The sequence below is a fragment of the Sceloporus occidentalis genome, unplaced genomic scaffold, assembly GCF_023333645.1.
Source record: "Sceloporus occidentalis isolate IW3139 unplaced genomic scaffold, rSceOcc1.0.p SCAF_5, whole genome shotgun sequence".
Classification (NCBI taxonomy): domain Eukaryota; kingdom Metazoa; phylum Chordata; class Lepidosauria; order Squamata; family Phrynosomatidae; genus Sceloporus; species Sceloporus occidentalis.
In genome coordinates this window covers 25443702-25464296 of record NW_028316985.1, presented here as the reverse complement: position 1 = coordinate 25464296, position 20595 = coordinate 25443702, and the positions used below count along the sequence as shown (strand labels likewise).

Here is a 20595-nt window from a genome sequence, read left to right as displayed (position 1 = left end):
TTATAAACTATTTTTGCTTTTACTTCTTTCATGCTCTTGATTCTTTCCATGTCCCATTATTTATATAATGAAATAATTTTTCATTATTCCTCAACTCATTCTATGCCCTCTTGAACTTAGTTAAGTGATTTGAAAATTTCTACTTTACTACATCATTTAAATCTCCTCCTCCTTATGGTTAGAACTCTTTATACTTTCACCTATATCTGACCATTATATTTTTCACTTTCACAGAACTTCTTAAACCTCTTCCCTATCCCTCCTCATATTTATCTAGGAAGCAGCAAGAACATCTGCCTTTTTCATTCTATTGTGTATTTTAATTAATGTTTCCATTTCCATTCCTTTCTATCTCTTATTTTAATACATTAAGATACTGGCATAGACCTCTGTCTGCAGTTATTAACAACTTTGTCAATAATATGTAGTAGCAGTCATACCTGAAAGGCCTGGTGATGGCACTGATGAATTTGGAGACTGTACAGTTTTCCGTGAAGGAGGTTTGGGCTGGCTCTGCTCCATAATACTCTCTCTCCTCCCCATGTTTTCCAATGAAATATTTGCTGAACAGTCAATCTTAAAGTGGGAGGAGGTATGGCAGTTAGAGAGAAGAGAATCATGCCATCATTTTTCATTAATCTCAGATTCTCTGATTTCAATAAGTAAAACACAAAAAGTACATAACTGATGGCAATGCAGTGTGTGAGTATATTTTAATCCTTTCCAATAGTAAAACAGATGGACCCATGTAAGAACGTCTATGGAAGAGAAGCATGCATAGCATGCAGAAAAATATTAATTTAAAATGTTTAAAAGGAATAACTCTTCAAAAATGAAAAGAAAAGGGGCTGCATAGATGCAAGCTATCTATCTGTTAGACGACCACTAAAAGGGAGGTGGGATGGGGAGAAACGACCATCTACTGCTCTTGGGACTCATGTGTTTTATAGGAAAGCTGTCATTTTCCAGATCAGTCAAGACAACACATGTTTCGTACATAATAACAAATCTATCAAATAGATATATCTTACATCAGGAAGAGAAGGAAGTGTATAGGAGCCACCCATTGCTGATGTCAGATCAATCATGGGTGGAGCAAAAGTCTTCCCATCAAATCCAGAAGCACTATTAATGGTGGGACTGGAAGGAGTTGATGTTGTACTGCTGGCATTTGAGGGAACAGCAGCAACATGTCCACTATTGATCTGCCACTGCAAGAGAATAACAATAGAGAAAAACTGTTTATGATACATATTAGTAATCAAATATAGTAATACTGCATTAACACAGGATGGGTCTGGATTTATAACATTTTGCTATACTATCTGTAATACAGTCATCCCTCCATATTTGCGGCTTTGATATTTGCGGATTTGATTATTCACGGATTTCATTAATATGTTCTCTCTAGGACTGTCTAGGTCCTCCAGTGCAACTCTATGGTCATCTTTAACTAAAAGTTACACTGAAAGATCATTTGTAGCTACTCCAGTGCCATTCTATGGTCAGTGTATGTTGGACACTGACCACAGAGTTGCACTGGAGGACCTAGAGATTCCTAGAGAGGTGTCCTTCAGGTAAAAACATGGTGTTTTTGTTATTTGAGGTTTTTCCATATTCACGGGGGTCTTGTTCCCCTGACCATAGCGAATATGGAGGGACAACTGTACTCATTAGTCATTAGTTCAGTGTTATTTTGGGGGTAAAAATCCTTCAAACTACTATATATATTCATATATAAGTCTAGAAATGTAGGTCAAAAAAACTGACCCCCAAAAAACGCGAGTCGACTTATCCATGGGTCAATGTAAGTACTTTATCTTAATACTTATTTATAAGAAGGAACCATCCCTTGGTGAAAAGCTAGAGTATAACCAACCCCTTCTATCCTCTCGTCCATCCAGACCTAAGAGTAAGCACAAAGAGTTACTGTATGTTTGCTGGAATTTTGTAAGTTCTATTACATTGTTTTGCTTTGCTTCATCCTTTAGATCCTTTGCTATATGCCCCAAATTTTACCCTCGACTTATCTGCAGGTCATAGCAAAATCCATAATTTTGGCCCCAAAACCTGCCCTCAACTTATACATGAGGTCGACTTATAGTCGAGTATATACGATAATATCAAGAATCAAATTGTCAGTTGCCGAGTCACAATGGACACCCATGTACCCATGAGATGATCAGGAGAGACCAAAATTTGCTGAGAGGTCAAAACTGTAGAGATATTCTGAGAACAGTTACAGTGGTCAAGTCTAACCATTTCACATTAGTAAAATATGCAATTGAGCTCAACTGAAATTATGGAGCAACACTTATTTTAAAATTGCTGACACAAGTGTTTCTCACTGATATTTTATAGGCTTTTATTAAGGACAGAAAATAACTTTTTTAACTGCATGTTTTAAGTTTTTATGTCCCCATGTTTTGGGGGGGAGGGGGAGTTACAAATGATGTTAAAACATTTTTTACCTGTTTAATAGCTTGCTGTGCCAAAAATGCCATCTGCAATGGATTGGGCCTTACAGCTGAGTGTGGTATATTCTGGTTTTGAGGAAACCTCACTGGCTGAACCAGAGGGACTGAGCCATTGGATTTCATGTTATTCTGGAAGTTAACTAAACGTGGAGGTGGCTGCTGGAAAGACAAAGTAATCTTCTTAGCTATCTATTACTGAAATTATCACAAGATTTTCAAGGAAAATTAATGAGTGGTAACTGTTTAGAGGTAGCATTCATCTTCAACACAAAATAACATATTCTATTATCTAACCGTTTCACAGATTGTTTATACAGGAAAACCTACACAGTGGTATGAAAAGATATTTTCTTTAAGAAGTTTGTTATATTTATAGGTATGGTACAGAGGGCACTAAACTTTTGGACTGATAAAATGAACACGGGTGGTCAGACAATATGGTGTCACTGCAATTCTTTAAAAAGCACAGACTGTTCATTAATATAACATTGTCTTTAGTCGCTACCTTACTAGCTGCACCTTTCACTTTTGAACGAGCTACAAGCTGCTAAGTGTTTTCTACTCTAGACTTGCCCTAATTTACCTGAGGAGGAGGAGGAGGTGGAGGAGGAGTCTGGTGCATGGGCCCTGCAATTCTAGGATTTGGGAGCCCCACAGGACCTGCCCTCCGTTGAGCCTGCTGCCTCTGAGCAAGGACCTGCTGCTGCATGTGCTGAAGTCGCAGTTGAGCTAAACTTATCTGTGTTGGGAACTTGGATAGTTGATTTGAAGGTAAGCCACTTTGTGGCTGCATGTTTGGTTCCATCACAGGGCTTTTAGGCATGTGTGGTGGGATCTCATTATCTTCAATTACCAAAGAACCTGGATAAAAATAATTATATTTACAAGTTAAAGTTTTATTATGTATACCTCTGTCTTCCACTAGATAATGTCCTTTGATAACGTACTGTAATCAGTGCCACTGACAAATGTCAACATTAAATACTTCTGTTGCTTGGGACCTAAGTTGTTAGACATGTTTTTACTCAATTGTCTAGATTAAAACAGAGGTAGTTGGATAATGGCTAGAAACTGAACAATAATGTAATGCCTGTTAAATTTACAAACTGACAAGTATAAAATACCTATTAAAACATCCTATTAATCTGCCATTCCAATAAAGTAATGGCAAATTCATCATGAAAAATCTCCTACATAGTGTCACTTTTATGTATGAAATTCCACATATTCTCCCAATACAGTCTCATGTGTCAAACACACTTATGAAATGTCATTTTTCAATGCAATCAATTGTGCATCTTGTCACATAAACAGAAAGCTAAGGAAACACATATATACAAACATAAAGAATACACACTGCTGTACAGAGAAGCAATTATCGCTCTGTAGTAATTCATAATGAAAAGTAGCTTATGAACAAATATCATAGGCAGCAGTAAAAAGGATACTAAAACAAAACACCCCAGAAAACATGTATCATCATTCTAAGTAGAAAGGTTAGGAAGAGACACACCCATTACAAGACACCTAATATATCCAGTGACAATAGTTCATTCAAATGGTAAACATGTTTAGTAACTTTAACAATTGCTATCACTAAGAAGGAGTAAATGGGAAATGCATCATACCTAAATTGAAGATATTTTGTGCCCAGAAACCAGGATCACAGTGAAACTGGACAGTGGCATTAGATACTGGTAAGGCATCACACCTTGCTCTAAGGAGGTATCGTAAACGATATGTAATCTAGAACAAATTAAGAATGTCAAATTAGAATTTAAACATTTTTCTGCAGGCCAGTAAGAACTGTTATTTAGAATGAGCTCTAAATAAATAAGGGCTAATTTTGCCTATAAAACTATTTTCTAAAATTTACTAACAAAATAAAAAAAATATTTTCAAGTTAATGAACATTTTCTTAGCCAAGTTTTATTAGTACCAATATTTCATGAATTGTCAGTCTATTATATACCTTTTGTTCCACCTGTTATTTAAAATTCAAGATACAGCAATACTTTTAGTAATCTAGTAAAATTTGGCATAACAGATGATAAACACCTAACAACTAGAAACTGAACCCTTCCCCTGCCCAGAAAAGCTTAATACCAGAAGGTTTGTCTGGAAGATGTCACCTCGAGTTAAGAGATAGGCTATTTTGAACTCATTCTTATGTTACACAGCAGCAAATGCACGTTATCCATAAGGTATATGTTAAACAAAGAATGATCACCAATCTCAGCTCTCATGAGCCTAGTAGTAACACATATACTTGAAAACATTTCACATCTATGTAATATTTTAAACATGTATAGGCAATAAATAACTTTTAATGGAAAATATTTTAAAATGTTCAACTACTACTGTGTGTATGTGTCTTTAAGTCACCTGTCAATTTATGGCAACCCTATTAATTTTTCAATTTTCATATGCAAGGAATACACACAGATGGTTTTACCTGTTCCTTCCTCTGAAATATAGCCTATAGCACCTAGTATTTGTGTGTGAGAGAGGGTCGCCTATCCAAGTACTAACCAGCGGTGGCCCAGCTTAGCTTCCATCACTGGACAGGATATGGTGCCTTTAGTGTATTTAATACATCAGCAACTACTAGGGATATAAAAATCTCTGTTGGTGAGATTTTGTTAAGACAAGCTGTTTGGGATTCTCCAATTCTATGCCTACAAGCAAGGTAGAAACAGCTTTCCCCCCAAATACATTTTCCACAAATTGTGGCTGCTGCCCATCTTTCTGTAGAACTAGCTGTATGGACAAGCCCCAGAAGATATATTGTATTGAGGAGGTGTAGTGTCTGGCCACTGTCCGCCTCCATGCCACCAGAATAGGCCGCCTTCACTTTTCTGAGCAAAATCTTGCTTTGATTCTGCTAAATCATGTGTCTTGTATATTTGCCAACCTAAACATTTGTAAAAATATAACATGTGGCTGGGAAAACATAGAGAAAAATCTGAACACTTAGAAGAGATAATAGCTGACCTAGGCCAAGAGATAACATATGGCTGGGAAAGCACAGGGGAAAATGAGATAGCAGCTGACCTAGACCGAGACATGACATGCAGCTGGAAAAGTGTATGAAAGAATCTAAAGATAGCAGACTTTGAAATGGTGTTGGCCCCATGACTAACACCTGTGAAAACAAACACCTGATTGATGACCTGGGAGGGGTATGTTGTAGGAGTGACATGATCTTGGGAAAATCTATAAAATTCCTAAGAAATTGGCACAAGGTTGGCGCTTCAGCGTGGACCTTAAGGCCTGAGGTGCCATGCCTCTTGATTACAGAAGGGGTCCACTCTGCTGCTATTTCCCCAGCAGCTGAATAGAGGTGTTTGCTTGGTATCATCTCATTATCTTCAGTTGCATATTCCTTTGTATAGCTTAATCGGTGTATAATAAATCATAAGACTTTTGCAATCACAACAGGTGTTTTATTGCTTCTAAATCACAGAAAAGAATATCCTTGCCTTTGGTAAGTCACTAGAATCTTTTCCAATTGTGAAGACAAGCACTCACAACAAACCCAAAAAAGAAAGGATGATAAAAAAAGACACAAACACTTCAAACAATGCTAATATTTTCAATAGTAGATGCAACAAAATAGTTTTTATTGCCATTTTAAATTTTCTGTTTTTGTAGAAATGCACAAAGAACAATCTTGGAAATGCATACAATTTCTCTAATCTCAATCAACTATGTCATAGTGTGCCAAGAAAAACTGCACAAAAATCTGCAACCTGTATAAACATCATGAAAATTTGTATTATTTATTTTGCATAATTTGTTCTCTGCTAGTTTTAGGTTACAGCAAAGAGCTATGTACATCACCAAGGATTCATTTCAGCTACGGGAAATCTGCTCAACTGCCTTCCCTAGCTTTTCAGATTCTATTGGTTTCTTCCGCTGCAGGGTATGTGTATGTGTGTCCAATTTTTGAAAGAAGAAAAAATATGAAATCCCAGTGCACTTCCCTAGGGGATATTAGAAAAAGAAGAAGGAAAACTGGGCTCTTCAACACTTACTGTATATACTCATGTATAAGTCTAAAAATTTTAGTCAAAAATTGACCCCAAAAACCTGAGTCAACTTATTCACGGGTACTGCACTTTAACTCTTATTAAAAAATGAACTATCCCCTGGTGAAAGGCAAGTGTGATATCTGTCCTGGAAGCACTGACTTTCCTCTACTCTCTCATCCATTCAGGCTTTAGTGTGAGTACAAATAGTTATGCCTGCTGGAATCTTGTAAATTATTTGGCATTGTTTTCCTTGCTCCATTCTTTAGAGTCTTTGTTACATGCTCCTAAGTTTTACCCTTGACTTATCCATGAGTCATATCAAAATTCATAATTTTGGCCCCAAAACCTATCCTCGACTTATACATGGTCAACTTATAGTCAAGTATATAGGGTAGTTTGAGCAGGTATGTGAGTTCAAATAGTAAATACCTGTTAAATTATTTTGATATGCTTTTCTAGAAAACCATTTCCTTCAAACACTGACTTCTAATAGCTTAACCTAAATAGAAGCTGTTTTCTTTAAAATATTTTTAATATATAACTTTCTAACAAAGGTGAAAATCTGATCTCTTTACATCATTTATCTACTTGCCATCTAAGACTGCACCATCTGGTACTGATATCTTCCTAAAGTGCATATTGCAGAAAAATTTAACCTTAAAATGCATGGAATTGGTTGGCAATTTTGTGAATAGGGACTGTACTGAACTAAAAATTCTGGTAATCCCTGACCACAGATTATTGTTAATCACATTGTGTCTTTTAGCATTCTTCCATTGTAGAAATATCACAAAGAGCAGCAAGTACAGAAGAGTGTTCAACCAGCCCTGCTTTGTTTACTTATAGCAATGGCATTACAATCAATTTGCTGTGACTATGGCCTTTGTAGATAAAAATTTAATAGCTCTCTATTCATACCAGGCGTTTGCTGTAAAGTAATGCAGTGCTGCTACCACTGGAGACTGCCCATTTAGAAAAATTCATGACATGTTCTAGTTGCTTAGAAAGACCAGCCACTTCCTGCTGCTGCTGCAGAAGCTTTGCTCGGTGTTCTTTCGCTAGACACTGCAAGGAAGAAAAAACAGATTAAAAAGCATGAGGTTTTTTGATGATCTCTTGCAATAGATAAAGCAGTTTTACTGAATTTTTCACAGGCTCATTAGTAGGCACTAGCCTACTACTCTGTGCATGTACATTAAGACAATCTAAAGTAATCAGACACAAGAGAGTCTTATGCCTTTTATACCCCACTAGTATTCAAAACCCTCTGCTCCCTAATACCTTTCAGTACTTAGGCCACTTTTAAGTCAAAGACTGCTCTTTTTCTGCTTTGTAATAAAATTTGAACGACCAGCTTATGTGACCCCAATTACCCAAACTGCATGATGAAAATGATGCTGCCAACAATCAAATATAATAGAAATTTGAACTGCGACATTTTCCCTCTCTAATTAAGGTAATTTCAACATGTGATGCACATTTACCATGAATGAAATTGCCTTGTTTTATTGCATACTGCTATGTATCACAAATATATGATTACAGTCAAAAAGTTACTAATAAAAGAAATCACTGACAAAAATAAAAGAGCAAGGAGAGACATACCAGAAGTGGCTATCTGACTTTGAAAGAGTACATTACAAAGGCAGTTTTAAGGTAACATTAAATACATCTCATGATGGCATATTACATTACAATACCGGACCTGTTGAAATATTTCTTCATTATCTTGGTTTCTACCTTAAGTGGGACTGGAAATGGCAGGGATAATGAGTATTATTCTCCAACGAGAGCAAGTAGTAACTGTTTCATCTACTCTAGTTTCAGTTGCTGCCTTTAACAGCAGCACTGGGTCAAGAAAGAGAACAGGAAAGATGTAGATGGACATCTAGCTTGCAAAAGAATCTTGGTAGTAAGTAGTCTGGCAAAGTGCTTGTCTTCAGGGAGATTTTCAGGGCAGATTCTCAAAGATGAAATAGCTGCTATGAAAACCGATCACAGGTTAACAGCTGACACTAGACTTTCACAGAAAAATAAATCTTAGATTATGAGGGTCATATGCTGAAATAACAGACATATACCCATTATTTTTCTGGGACCAAAGGCATCATCCAGACACATCAGACAGGTGTTATTTGGGCTGCAAGAATTCCATCTCAAACACTTTTGCATACTGTAGCCACAAAACTTTGTGTGCACTGGGGAAGGAGTGATTTTTAAAAACAAACAAACAACGAACCAAGGAGAGCAGAATGGAATAAGGTAACCAGGAAATGTTCATGAATGACTAGAATGTTGAATAGAGGTTTTAAATGTTTTTTGAGTGCTTCCCAGAAAAATGTTTAAGATGATGGAAGTCAAAGTGAAGATATTAAATTAAGAAATTACTATATATACTTGTGTACATGTCTAGAAATTTTAGACCACCCCCTCCCCAAAATAAAAACCTGTGATAACCTATCCACGGGTCAATCTAAGTGCTGTATCTTAACCTTTATCAAAAAGCAAGCCATCCTCGTCTCTGAGTACAGTGACAAAAGGCGAGAGCTTAGTCCATCATGAGAACCTAAAAGAAACATCTACTTCCTCTACTCTCTACTAACATCTTCTTTGCTTTGCCTTGTCATACTTTCTGGCAAGTGTTTTCTTAGTCCTGCCTGCACCTGGTTGGATCCCCCACATATTGCACACCCGCCATTTACCACAGTTCCCTCGTCATCCATCCTGGCTTTAGGGTAAGCATAAGCAATTATACCTGCTGGAATTTTCTAACTTCTTTGGCATCTTTTCCCTTTCCTTCATCCTTTACATCCATTGTTATATACCCTTAAGTTTTATCTTCATCTTATCCATGGTTCATATCAAAATCCTAATTTTTGCCCTATACCCTGCCCTCGAGTTATACATGAGGCTGAATCATACACAGATATATATTGGCATATTAAAAGGTAAAGATAGTCCCTTGACATGAATGTCTAGTCATAACCAACTGTAGGGGGCGGTGCTCATCTCCATTTCTAAGCCAAAGAGCCGACGTTGTCTGAGGGCTGCTCTGGTGGTCATGTGGCCAGGATGACTGTACTGAACGCTGTTACCTTCCCACTTAAGTGGTACCTATTTATCTACTTGCATCTGCATGCTTTCAAACTGCTAGGCTGGCAGAAGCTGGGACTACTGACGAGAGCTCACACCATCATGCAGCACTCGGGCCTCGAACTGCCAATCTTCTGATTTTGGATGGCCCTCTTCCAACTCTATGATTCTATGATTCCGATCATCAGAACTGGCATCTTAACCACTAAGCCACTGTATCACCAATAGCATATTAGTTTCTAGTTATTTACATCCATGTTCTAAAACTTTCAAAGCTTAAACACAGAAATGTTTTAGCAGTACATGCACAAAAATATTAGTAGAAGTATCTACATATTATTCTTAACATTGCTCCACACTCCTGTTACGTTTACCTCAAGCTGATGCAGTAGAGCTTTCCCCTTTTTATTTATTTCTACCATCAAAGTGAAAATAGCAACTTTAATATCCTGTTCCACCAGCTTTTGATTCCGATTAACTTCATGGATCCTATAAAATGTGAAAAATGTAGAAATGCTATTAATTATATTCAGTGTAAGAAACAGGTAAAATAATCACCCAATCTCATGGAAGAGCTGGTTCTGCCTACTGACTTCAAAGACAAGCCATTCTCTGAGTTAGATTGTAGGAACTCACCTCAAAGCTACAAGAGTTTAACAAACACACATACACACACCTCTGTGTGTCTGTGTTTGTACATGTGTATAGCTAAATTAAAGAGGGAGGAATATGAAAACCCATATGGTAATTCATGACTGAAATGCTATTGATTAGTCCCAACTGCAGTGGACTCAGTGAATGAACTGTTTTATATGTAAATCAATACACACATAAATCCAACTAATTCAATGTCTCGTCTAGTCAGAACTAACACAACTGAAGCCCACATCATATCATTCATGAAGAATGCCCATGATATAGCATCTTGGAAGAACGATGCAAAAATTTAGGTGATTTTCTTCAGTGTTGTCAGAGTGCAATAGACCCCAAATATCAACAGAAGGAAGATATCAAGTCTACTCATTTATTCATGAATGTGACATCTCATAGCTTATTTCTAACAGCTGAAGAATAAAAACACTCTTGTTCCGTCTGCTTTATCCTTGGCATCTCATCTCTGAACATTTCTTCAGTCTTTTTCCTTTAACAAATATCTCAAAACCTAGCTTCTCTCCCCTCCTATAACATTTTAGTTTAAAACTAAAAGTGCATGTTGAATCTGAAAAAATGCTTTGTAATGCAAAGTATGCTTTTTATCATTCCAAATTTGAATACACCATTATTTGCATTTCCTGCTCCACTTCTCTCTCATTTTCTTGTTCATCTATTTTTAGATACTAAGCTTAAGGCTAGGAATGTCTAATTTCTATCCCTTTGTAAAGCCAAAAAACAAAAAACAAAAAAAAAACCAACAACACTATTATAGCTACCGTACAGATTACCTCCAGTTCTAAAGCCAGTGTGTCTCTCAGTACTAGCAAATGGGAACATGAAATGCAGTCAGCTTATGAGTAAGTAGTTCTTTGGGTGATCATCTGTAAACTCACACACAGAGTATCCTGTACCTGTGCAGAGCAATCTTGGAAGTTTTTAGAATGGAGAGGACTTGCTGGGAACTTTGCCCACTCCCAGTGTATATTATTTATTTATTTAAAGTATTTCTGGCTTCATATAGCTGTTGCTCCTTCTCTCAGTTCTAAGTCTGCCACAGCAGAAACTCAGAATGTGAGAACAAGCAAGATGCCTGTTAAAGAGAAGTGGGATAAATTTACAGATGACTGTTTGAACAACCAGTTACAGGTAAGCAAAATGTCCTCTTTCTTCATCTCAAATATATGGAAAATTAACAAACTTAATTAGTCATGGAGGATGGGGTGGCATACCACCTGTGATGACAAGATAGTCTACCCAATGCTACATTCCCTCTTACTATGACGTGGGAGCCACAAAAACAACCAGTGTCAAACCCAGCACCAATTCTACTACTATAGGAAAAGCCTGCCTCAATCAAAGATACCATGTGTTTGAGAATGACAACTGTACCATAGATAGTGACAGTTTAAAGAGGTTCTGACAGAGAACTAAAGATGCCATGAACATTGGCCTGTTTTAGGCCACTGTCCAATGCTCTAATCATGTTTTTTTTCAAAGTGCTTTTAATTGAGAAGTCCCATTCTTTTTTGCCAGGGTATCAAAAATCTAGCAATGCCAGTATGAGCAGACAATATGGGTTTTTGCAAAGCAAAGAAAGCATCACACATGACTGGATCTTTCTGTGCAGCTACTGCAATTTTTAAAAGGGCTGTACAGACCGACAGTAAGGGCCAACTTGGGGGCAGCATGGGGATGTGGAGGGTTGCCATAACTGTCAAGCTCCAAAGTGGGACAAATGTAAAAAATGTAGGACTAAAGTAGGACAAAATTTACCCCCCCCCAATGTAGGACATATTTTTGGAATGGAGGACATGCGAACAACTAAAAAAATTAAAAAAAAAAAACATTAGTATAAATGCATGTTTCTTAGGCATGCTCAAAATGGAGGACATTTTGGCATTATTCCTAGACAGATGGCAGAAATGTACTTCCCTTTCTGGCCAAACAAACCCCCCCCCATTCCAAAACACACACAACAGCACATCTGGCCATTGAACATGGCTTATATTTAACATGACGTCTTGCATATTTCAGAAGTTGGAAAGTCACACTCTCTCACCTTCAGAAACAGTGAGCGCATGCCTCAGAAGCTGACTGATATCAATATCATCATGACTATCGTTAAAAGTAGGCAGACTTGTTAGCATTAAAAGCACCAAAAATACACAAAAAATACATTTGGGAAAAATACATATTGGGAAAAATACACTTAAGAAAAATACATATAGGATAAAATACACTTTAAAAATAGACTTAAGAAAAATACATATTGGAAAAAACACACTTTAAAAATACAATTAAGAAAAATAAATATTGGAAAAAACACACTTTAAAAATAAACTTAAGAAAAATACATATTGGAAAAAAAACACTTTAAAATACACTTAAGAAAAATAAATATTGGAAAAAACACACTTTAAAAATACACTTAAAAAAATAAATAATGGAAAAAATACACTTTAAAAATACACTTAAGAAAAATACATATTGGAAAAAATACATTTTAAAAATACAATTAAGAAAAATACATATTGGATAAAATACACTTTAAAAATACATACAGTATTGGGAATGGCCACCCACCTCCACCACCACCACCTCCTCATCTTCATCCTCCTTGGCGCCAAAAAAGGCACCAGGAAATGGCCCTTACCTTTCCCGGCCGGCCGGCCGGCCCACAACCAAATAGAGGAGGAGCTCCTCCTCTTGAGGCTGGCTGGCCAATGGGGGCAGACTGGAGCTGGAAGAGCCCCGCCCCCTGCCAGCACTCACAGGCTCCGGCCTGTAGAAGGGGCAGGCTGTTCAGCCCCAGCCTCTGGAGGAGGAACTCCACCTGATTAGCCCTGCGCATGGCTCTGCAAAAGCGCGCGCAGGGCAGTGAAGTGCCGGCGGGTGGCCAGCAAAGACCGCCTCAGTGGCGGCCGCGTGAACGGCTCTGCGCGAGTGGCCGCGTGCGGTACAAGGGCTGCAGCAGGAGCGGCCGCCATAGCCGCCCACAGCGGCAGCTGACCTGGGACAAACCTGGGTCAGTTATCAAACCGTGACGGGACGACCCCGCCCGGTTGAAAAACGGGAATGTCTCTCCCTCAGGCGGGATATGGCAACCCTAGGGACGTGGCATTGGGACGATGCACACCCCAATGCCACGCCAAGCAGGTGTCATGCTGCCCATCTGGCCATACGATAGGCAGCATTTCGGTTGTCCTTTGGTGAGGTGTTCACATGCCGCACACCAAAAGGAGCACGGAACAGTGCTGCTGTGGCAAGAAAGCTGCCCTTTTCCCAGGCTAAAAAGGAATGGCATTTGCTGCTTCTTTTTGTCTGGGAAAAATGCCGGAACAGGGCTGCGGTGTGCAGTTGCCGCGGCATGCAGTTGCTGCGGCATGCAGTTGCTGCGGCCCCAATCCAGCGCTCAAAGGGGCGGTGGCAAGCCACTCTTTTGGGGTGGTCTGTTTCGCCCCTAAGTCACTGAGGCTGTGTGCCCAGGAAAAACACTTCTGACAGACTAAACTAAAAACTAAACTAAACTGAAAAGACAAAACAAAAAATCAAAAACAGTTTTAGAAAAAATAAATAATGGTAATAATAATAATAATAATAATAATAATAATAATAATATTTTCCCACCTCTCCCAGATGGATCGAGGCAGGATTCCAATCTAAAAATTACCTACAAACACATCAATAAAATACAGTAACAGTGATAATTCCATTAAAAACTAACACATCGTCACATGACAGTGGCGATAAAATTATACAATGATCAAGGAGTGGAGCAATGTGTCTTAGACAAGATCAGGTGGGTAAGCTCACCAGACAAGAGCCATCTGACGTGCCCTCTTAAATGCCTCCAAGGAGTAATAAGATGGATCTCCTCCGGAAGACTATTCCACAATTTCAGAGCAGCTACAGTAAAAGCTCTTTGGGAAGTCGATACAAGAAATATGACAGTAGGAGAAACTAACAAAAACCAAGGAAAAAGAGTAAGCTGAACTGTATATACTCTGACAGGCAAGTTCCAGTTGCTGATGTGAAAAATGAATTGTAATTGAGGAAATGAGAAGGCATGAACACTGGGGTGAGTACGGTTCCCACTCAGACGAGTAATTTGCCTCTAGGAAGTTCAAAGACTGCTCTGAGCAAAATGATTAATATGTGTGTGTTGCAGAGGCCGCAAAGAACAGAGATATGTTACTGCACTCATACCCAGCTCTTGGGCATTTGGCTGGCCACTATGGGAACAGAATGTTGTGCTAGATAGGTATAGCTTCTTGTGTTCTTAGGGTAGTTTTAGAAAAGATAAATACAGTTCCACCACTTTACATATGCATTGAACAGCCTCCAAAACATCTTACAGTGTTTCCTGCTAAGCTTACACGTAAACACATTCACGGCCATATATCAAACCTCTGTTTTATTCTGTATTTACTAAAGTAATTTTGTCATAAAACAAAATGAAACCAATTGTTCAAAATATTTTTGTAAAAAAAAGTTCCATCTACTGAAATCCACAGTATAGGAAACTAAGTTTAGATTTTACATAACACAACATGATTATTTTGCTATCATAAAATTAGATAAATACCTGTTTTGAATTTGTTCCCCTGTATATTTAATATATTTGTTTTTCTCCATCAGCTTTGTAACAAGTGTATCAATTATCACTTTTTGATTCTGAAAAGCTTCTTCTATAAACTGGTATCTACAATAAGAGAGAAAAATGTCATATAGATAGTAAAAATATTTCACATCTAGCTTTATGCAAATAAACAGGGTAACGCTTCTCACTGATAAAACATCATGGCAATAAGTAGCCCAGCATAACCCCATACATATGTATTAGAACTGAAACCAATCTTGGGTCATCCATCTTTGAGAAAAGGACCTGCTTTTCTAACTCGTACTCCTACTCCCCCCTTCTTGTCCCTTTGCTGTTGTTTAAATTGTGAGCTTGTAGCAGAATGGACAAAATTAGTTTTTTTTTTAATTAAAAATTCAATTTTTAAAAAAAATTCCCTGGTGGCACAGTGGTTAAATGCCTGTGCTGCAGCCACTCACTCACAAACCACAAGGTTGTGAGTTCAATACCAGCCAGAGGTTCAGGGTCGACTCAGCCTGGCATCCTTCTGTAGGTTGCTAAAATGAGTACCCAGCTTGTTGGGGACAATTAGCTTACACATGGCAGACCACTTAGGGAGTGCATAAGTGCATTGATAAGCGGTATAGAAATATATTTTTCAAAATTAAATGCTTTTTGAGGAAAAATCTATCCAATGATACTTTTCTATTTAAGATACATTATGGTCCAAAGGTTATAAATCATGAAATTGGGATTAGCTTTTAATTAAGTAGAATTAGAATGTATACTCATGTAATATTCATGCAATGTTTACATTTTTTTGGTAAATTAATTCCATTCATCCATTCACACCGTCACAATGTCATGCTCTTCCAGAGGTTTCTGTAAGACTATTGGGCAATTTTCTAGGTTTCTGTAAGACTATTGGGCAATTTTCTATCTGGAAGATATTACAACAGATGCTTGGTTTTACAGTTCTCAAAACCGTGAACTTTTGTGTGCAGAGATCACTATCCCACTGTTCTTTAGCAAATCTATGCACTCAGAATCAACCACTTACATCTTAAGTGCTTAGTTTCAAATCATTCAATGAGACTGGGAGTGGAACACATCTGCAGAAGAAGGTAAGTGAGAGGAGGGAAGGGAAGCAGTAAAAATGAAAATGAAACCTTTGGAGCAGAATACTCCACATGTCTTTGGATTGTTGTTTTAGTTAAACTAAACTATTAAAATTGTTATTATTAATGATTAGTGTTCTCCTTCCAATAAAATACAGCAGAAAAGTTGTCTAAATATGAATGATTAACCTATTAAAATGTCAATAGTTCACTTCACAGTAATTTCATAATTATCTAACTATGATGTGTTTCTAAAAGCATAGCCAAATCAGTATTTTTTTACATAACTGTAAAACTAATCTTAAAAAGTTATTATTCTAAAAAACCTTCATCTGGTTCTAAATATTAAGATTATACCAGCAAAAATGAATCTTCAGTGATTTTGAGTTGCATAAAATATGTATTAAGCTTTAAATCACACAATTAAATCTAGCCTATCTGAGTAGTGATTGATTGAAATCAAATCTACCCTGACTTGTAGGCAGGGTCTTATCTTCAATATTGGTAAAGCACTTAACTATGTTTAAGGTGCTGCACAGGTGTTGGATAAGTACCTATAGGGAATGTATTATAATTTATCCTGTTCAGCTTATTGCTATTATTGTGTGTTTTCATGTAATTTCTGACTTATGACAACCCTAAAGAGAACTTATCATGGGGTCTTCTTGGCAGAAAGAATGTGTCTTGCCCAAGGCGACCTAGTGGGTTTACATGGTTGGGTAATAATTTGAACCCTGGTCTCCTGGTGTCTTAGTTCAATACTCAAACCACTACACCACACTGGCTCTCATATCCACTTTAAAGCAGGCAAAAATGCTCATCATCTTATGCTGAAAGGACATGTTATGCATATGATTTGTTATATCTGACTTTTTAAGCTGTATGGCAATCATCACCAAGTCCAAAATAAGCTTTCAAAACCTCCAAGAATTTTTGTCTTTGGATTAATCATGCCCCAAATAACAGGTATTAATTTATTTTTTCATTGACAGGGGTGTAAAACAAAATTGTACAGATTTTACAGATTGTTGTAGGAAGCAAAATTATGTCAAATGATTTGATTTACAAAGAACAAAGAAAAAGGATCAAACTGGTCTGAGAAAGTCAGGGGTCAACATTATCCTTTATCAGGAAGGCCATTACTTAAAAAGCATATTAGGACATTAAGATATTTGTATTTTTGCAATACTTTACTGCTAGGTTCTCTTCCATTTTAGTTACATACAGTTTTAATACCTGTGTTCTTTGTGTTCTAGCAACTGGCAATCTCGGCATGTCAACTTATCACATGTTTCACAATAGAGCTTCAGCTGCTCCTTTTTGTGGTAAGGACAAAATACAGGCCTCTGACTAGTTACACCAACAGCCTCTATAAAGAAAGAAAATCCAACTTTTAGTGGCTATACTAGAATCAAGATAATTACTACTACATTTAGCCAAACTTTTGGTTTTAGAGAAGACTTACCCTGATGCTACCTGGAAGGGCTTGCACCAGAGCTCACTTTGGACTCCAATCAAACTGCTCTGATTCTATTAATGGTGGTTTTGTGCATTGCCACTGCATGTCTTTAGGCGAGATCTAACATAAATCTCATGCCAGATCTCAGCCAAAATCTTGCGGGATCTGAAATCCCATGAGATTTCAGACAAGACTTTGCAGGCCTATAGGCCTGCACATGTGAAAGCCATCCATTTTTGGCCAACCATCCACAGATTTTCTACAGTTTTAGAATATAAGTTGAGTCTCCCTTATCCTAAATGCTTGGGACCACAGGTGTTTTGGATTTTGGAATACTTGTATTTGCATTTGTTGTTGTTAACTGAGCTCGAGTCGACCAGAATTCATAGCAACCCTGTGAATAAGGCCTCTTCAAGATCCCCTATCCTCTACTGCTCTGCTTATGTCTTGGAGATTCAGGACCAACAGAATGATTGAGTCTATTGTTCCGGCTTATGGTCGTCCTCTCTTTCTGCTGCCTTCCACCTTCCCTAGCATATTGTCTTTCTTCATGCCTTCTCATAATGTGTCCAAAATTTGACAGCCTCAGTTTTATCATCTTGTCTTCCAAGGAGAGTTCAGGCTTGATCTTTTCAAGAACCCATTTGTTTATTTATTAGCTGTCCACGGTATCTTCAACACTCTTCTCCAGCACCACATCACAGATGAACTGAGTTTCTTCCTGTCTGCTTTCTTCACTGTTACACTCTCACATCCATACATGGATGATGGGGAATATAATGACATAGATGATTCTGACTTTAGTGCTCTGTTGTGTATCTTTACGTTTTAGGATTTTGCCTAATTCTTTCATGGATGCCCTTTCTGTTCCTAGTATTCTTGTTTCTTGACTGCATATCTTAGACTATTGACTGTCCCTCTTATCTTCACTCCTCCTTCTAAGTCTAAAGCTGCTCTTCGTATAGTATTTTCTGTATAAAAGTTGAACAGGTAGCATGATAGAATGCAGCCTTGCCTGACCCCTTTGCCAATCAAAAACCATTCTGTTTCTCCACATTTTGTTCTAACCATTGCCTCTTGTCCTAAGTACAGATTTCTCATCAAATGTAGTGGCACTCCCATATCTTTAAGAGTGTATCATATTTCTTTTTGATCTATGCAGTCAAAGGCTTTGTATATATGTACAAAAGGAAGTATCTTGGAGATGGGACCAAAGATTTAAAATGCATTTATGTTTCATATAAACCTTATACACATAGCCTGAAGGTAATTCTTTAAAATACTTGTCACTATCTCAGCCACCTATAAAAAATAGAATTCTAGATGAGAGATACTCAATCTTAGCTGAATATTACTGCCTAAAAATAATAATAATATAATAAATAAAAGCTTTATTTTTAGCCCGCCTTTCCTGGGATCAAGGCGGGTCACAACAGCCAAAAACACAATACAAACAATATACAACAAAATTAAAATACAGAAAATACAAAATCTTACAACAGTTAAAAAACAGCTAAAAAGTTTCCCAACTAGCACAAAATTGCAAAAACAATGTTCTTCTCACTCACACCATCATCATTACCACCACCAATGCAATCTGCCTAACCTATATAGGAACACTGGCACTGTACTTCATTGTCTATCCAAATTAGGAGAGAAAAAATGAATAAAAGTGACAAAGTTCAAGTCTCAGCATCCTAAGTTCAAGCCATGAAAATCTAAGAGGAAGGGGCATATGCAAACATTTAGAAAACAATTTAATATATAATCAGGTAATGCTTAAATGTGTCCCATGGTTCAATAACCTACAGTATGAGGTTATACAAGTTAACTTTAAAAAATTATTTTCAGAATCAGAGCTTTACCTGTTCACATTCAGAGCATGCAATACATCTCTCTGTGCTCTGAATTTGTAAAGGCAAATGAAGGTTTGATTTCACGCAATCATCTTTTTCTGGCTAAAATCAACGTTAGTCCCCACTGAAATGAATGGGATGTGAACTGCCACTGATTTCAATGGGTATGTCTCACTGTGATGTTTATCACACTATACTCTTAAAGTGCTACTATTCCACTTTGACTCCTCTAGCTGCCTCCTGTTGCATTCTGGTATTGGCAGTTTTAAGGAGGGGTATTTAGAATTCTCAGGCAGAATCCCAGAATGCAACAGGAGGCAGCTAGAGGAGTCAAAGTGGAATAGTAGCACTTTAAGAGTATAGTGTGATAAACATCTGTGACTAACATTTGACTTTGCACTGCATCTTTATACAGTACTGAAAAATAGCTATGTCTCAATTTTTTAATGGACATTAAATGGATATCAGACATGTGTCCTTCAGTCCACAGAGGGACAGTGAATTCTGTGCATACTACAACGTGCATTAGCAAAAATTTCCTCAAATAAAGAGTCCTGGTGGTGCGGTGGTTAAATGCCTGTACTGCAGCCACTCACTCACAAACCACAAGGTTATTGAGTTCAATACCAGCCAGGGGCTCTGGGTCAACTCAGCCAGGCATCCTTCGGTAGGTTGCTAAGATGAGTACCCAAAGCTTGTTGGGCTTACACTTTGTAAACCGCTTAGTACATCGGCAAGAGGTATAGAAATGTGCTTGCTATTGTTAAATACAGAAAGGATCCTACCTCTTAAACATAGAAAAGAACAGATTTACTAGATGGATTTTCTATTGTTCAAGGGTGAAAACAATCTTTGGTCTAATTGGGCAGCAGCCTCATGCAGTGTCAAAATATAGCCTAAAAGAATAAGAACTTGGCAGACCCTGACTCTGAGCAGATTTGACTCATCTAACAAGAGTAGACTTGCTGACTGAGTTAAAATCAGCCTCTGAAGCAATGTTGGAAAGCATCAGTTTTCAGTTGACTAGGCATATTTGTTTTCCTATTCTATTGACTTTAACAAGCAAAATTCTAAAAAGGGAATACATTTTTCAAAAACAATTACTCCATTCTTCCATGCTAGATCTTGTCTGTGATGTTTAAAATATAAGAATGGAACCAATACTGAAGTTGTGAACATTGGTAATATTATTTTAAGAATGTAAAATATGTGAGAAAGCCTTGTTACAGCAAATCCAAGGTTGGTCCTATAAAGTTGTTGTTTCTAACAGTTTCTGGGGATAAAATGTGACACAAACTCGCTCACTGCTCCTCTGTCCAATATTC

The 20595-nt window shown here is 37.5% G+C and overlaps 1 protein-coding gene across 2 annotated transcripts in view; it reads right to left on the bottom strand.

Annotated features, from left to right (window-relative positions):
* Positions 1-20595, bottom strand: part of TRIM24 (tripartite motif containing 24) — a 58038-nt gene that overhangs the window by 12680 nt on the left and 24763 nt on the right. For both annotated transcript variants that reach the window (XM_089527920.1, XM_089527921.1), the window contains exons 4-12: positions 17192-17324; positions 14844-14960; positions 9979-10093; positions 7430-7576; positions 4106-4223; positions 3061-3338; positions 2472-2636; positions 1032-1211; positions 441-576 (exon numbers count right to left, since the gene is read on the bottom strand). In XM_089527920.1, the coding sequence (XP_089384046.1) occupies positions 441-576; positions 1032-1211; positions 2472-2636; positions 3061-3338; positions 4106-4223; positions 7430-7576; positions 9979-10093; positions 14844-14960; positions 17192-17324 (1389 nt within the window). The remainder of the gene's footprint in view (positions 1-440; positions 577-1031; positions 1212-2471; positions 2637-3060; positions 3339-4105; positions 4224-7429; positions 7577-9978; positions 10094-14843; positions 14961-17191; positions 17325-20595) is intronic.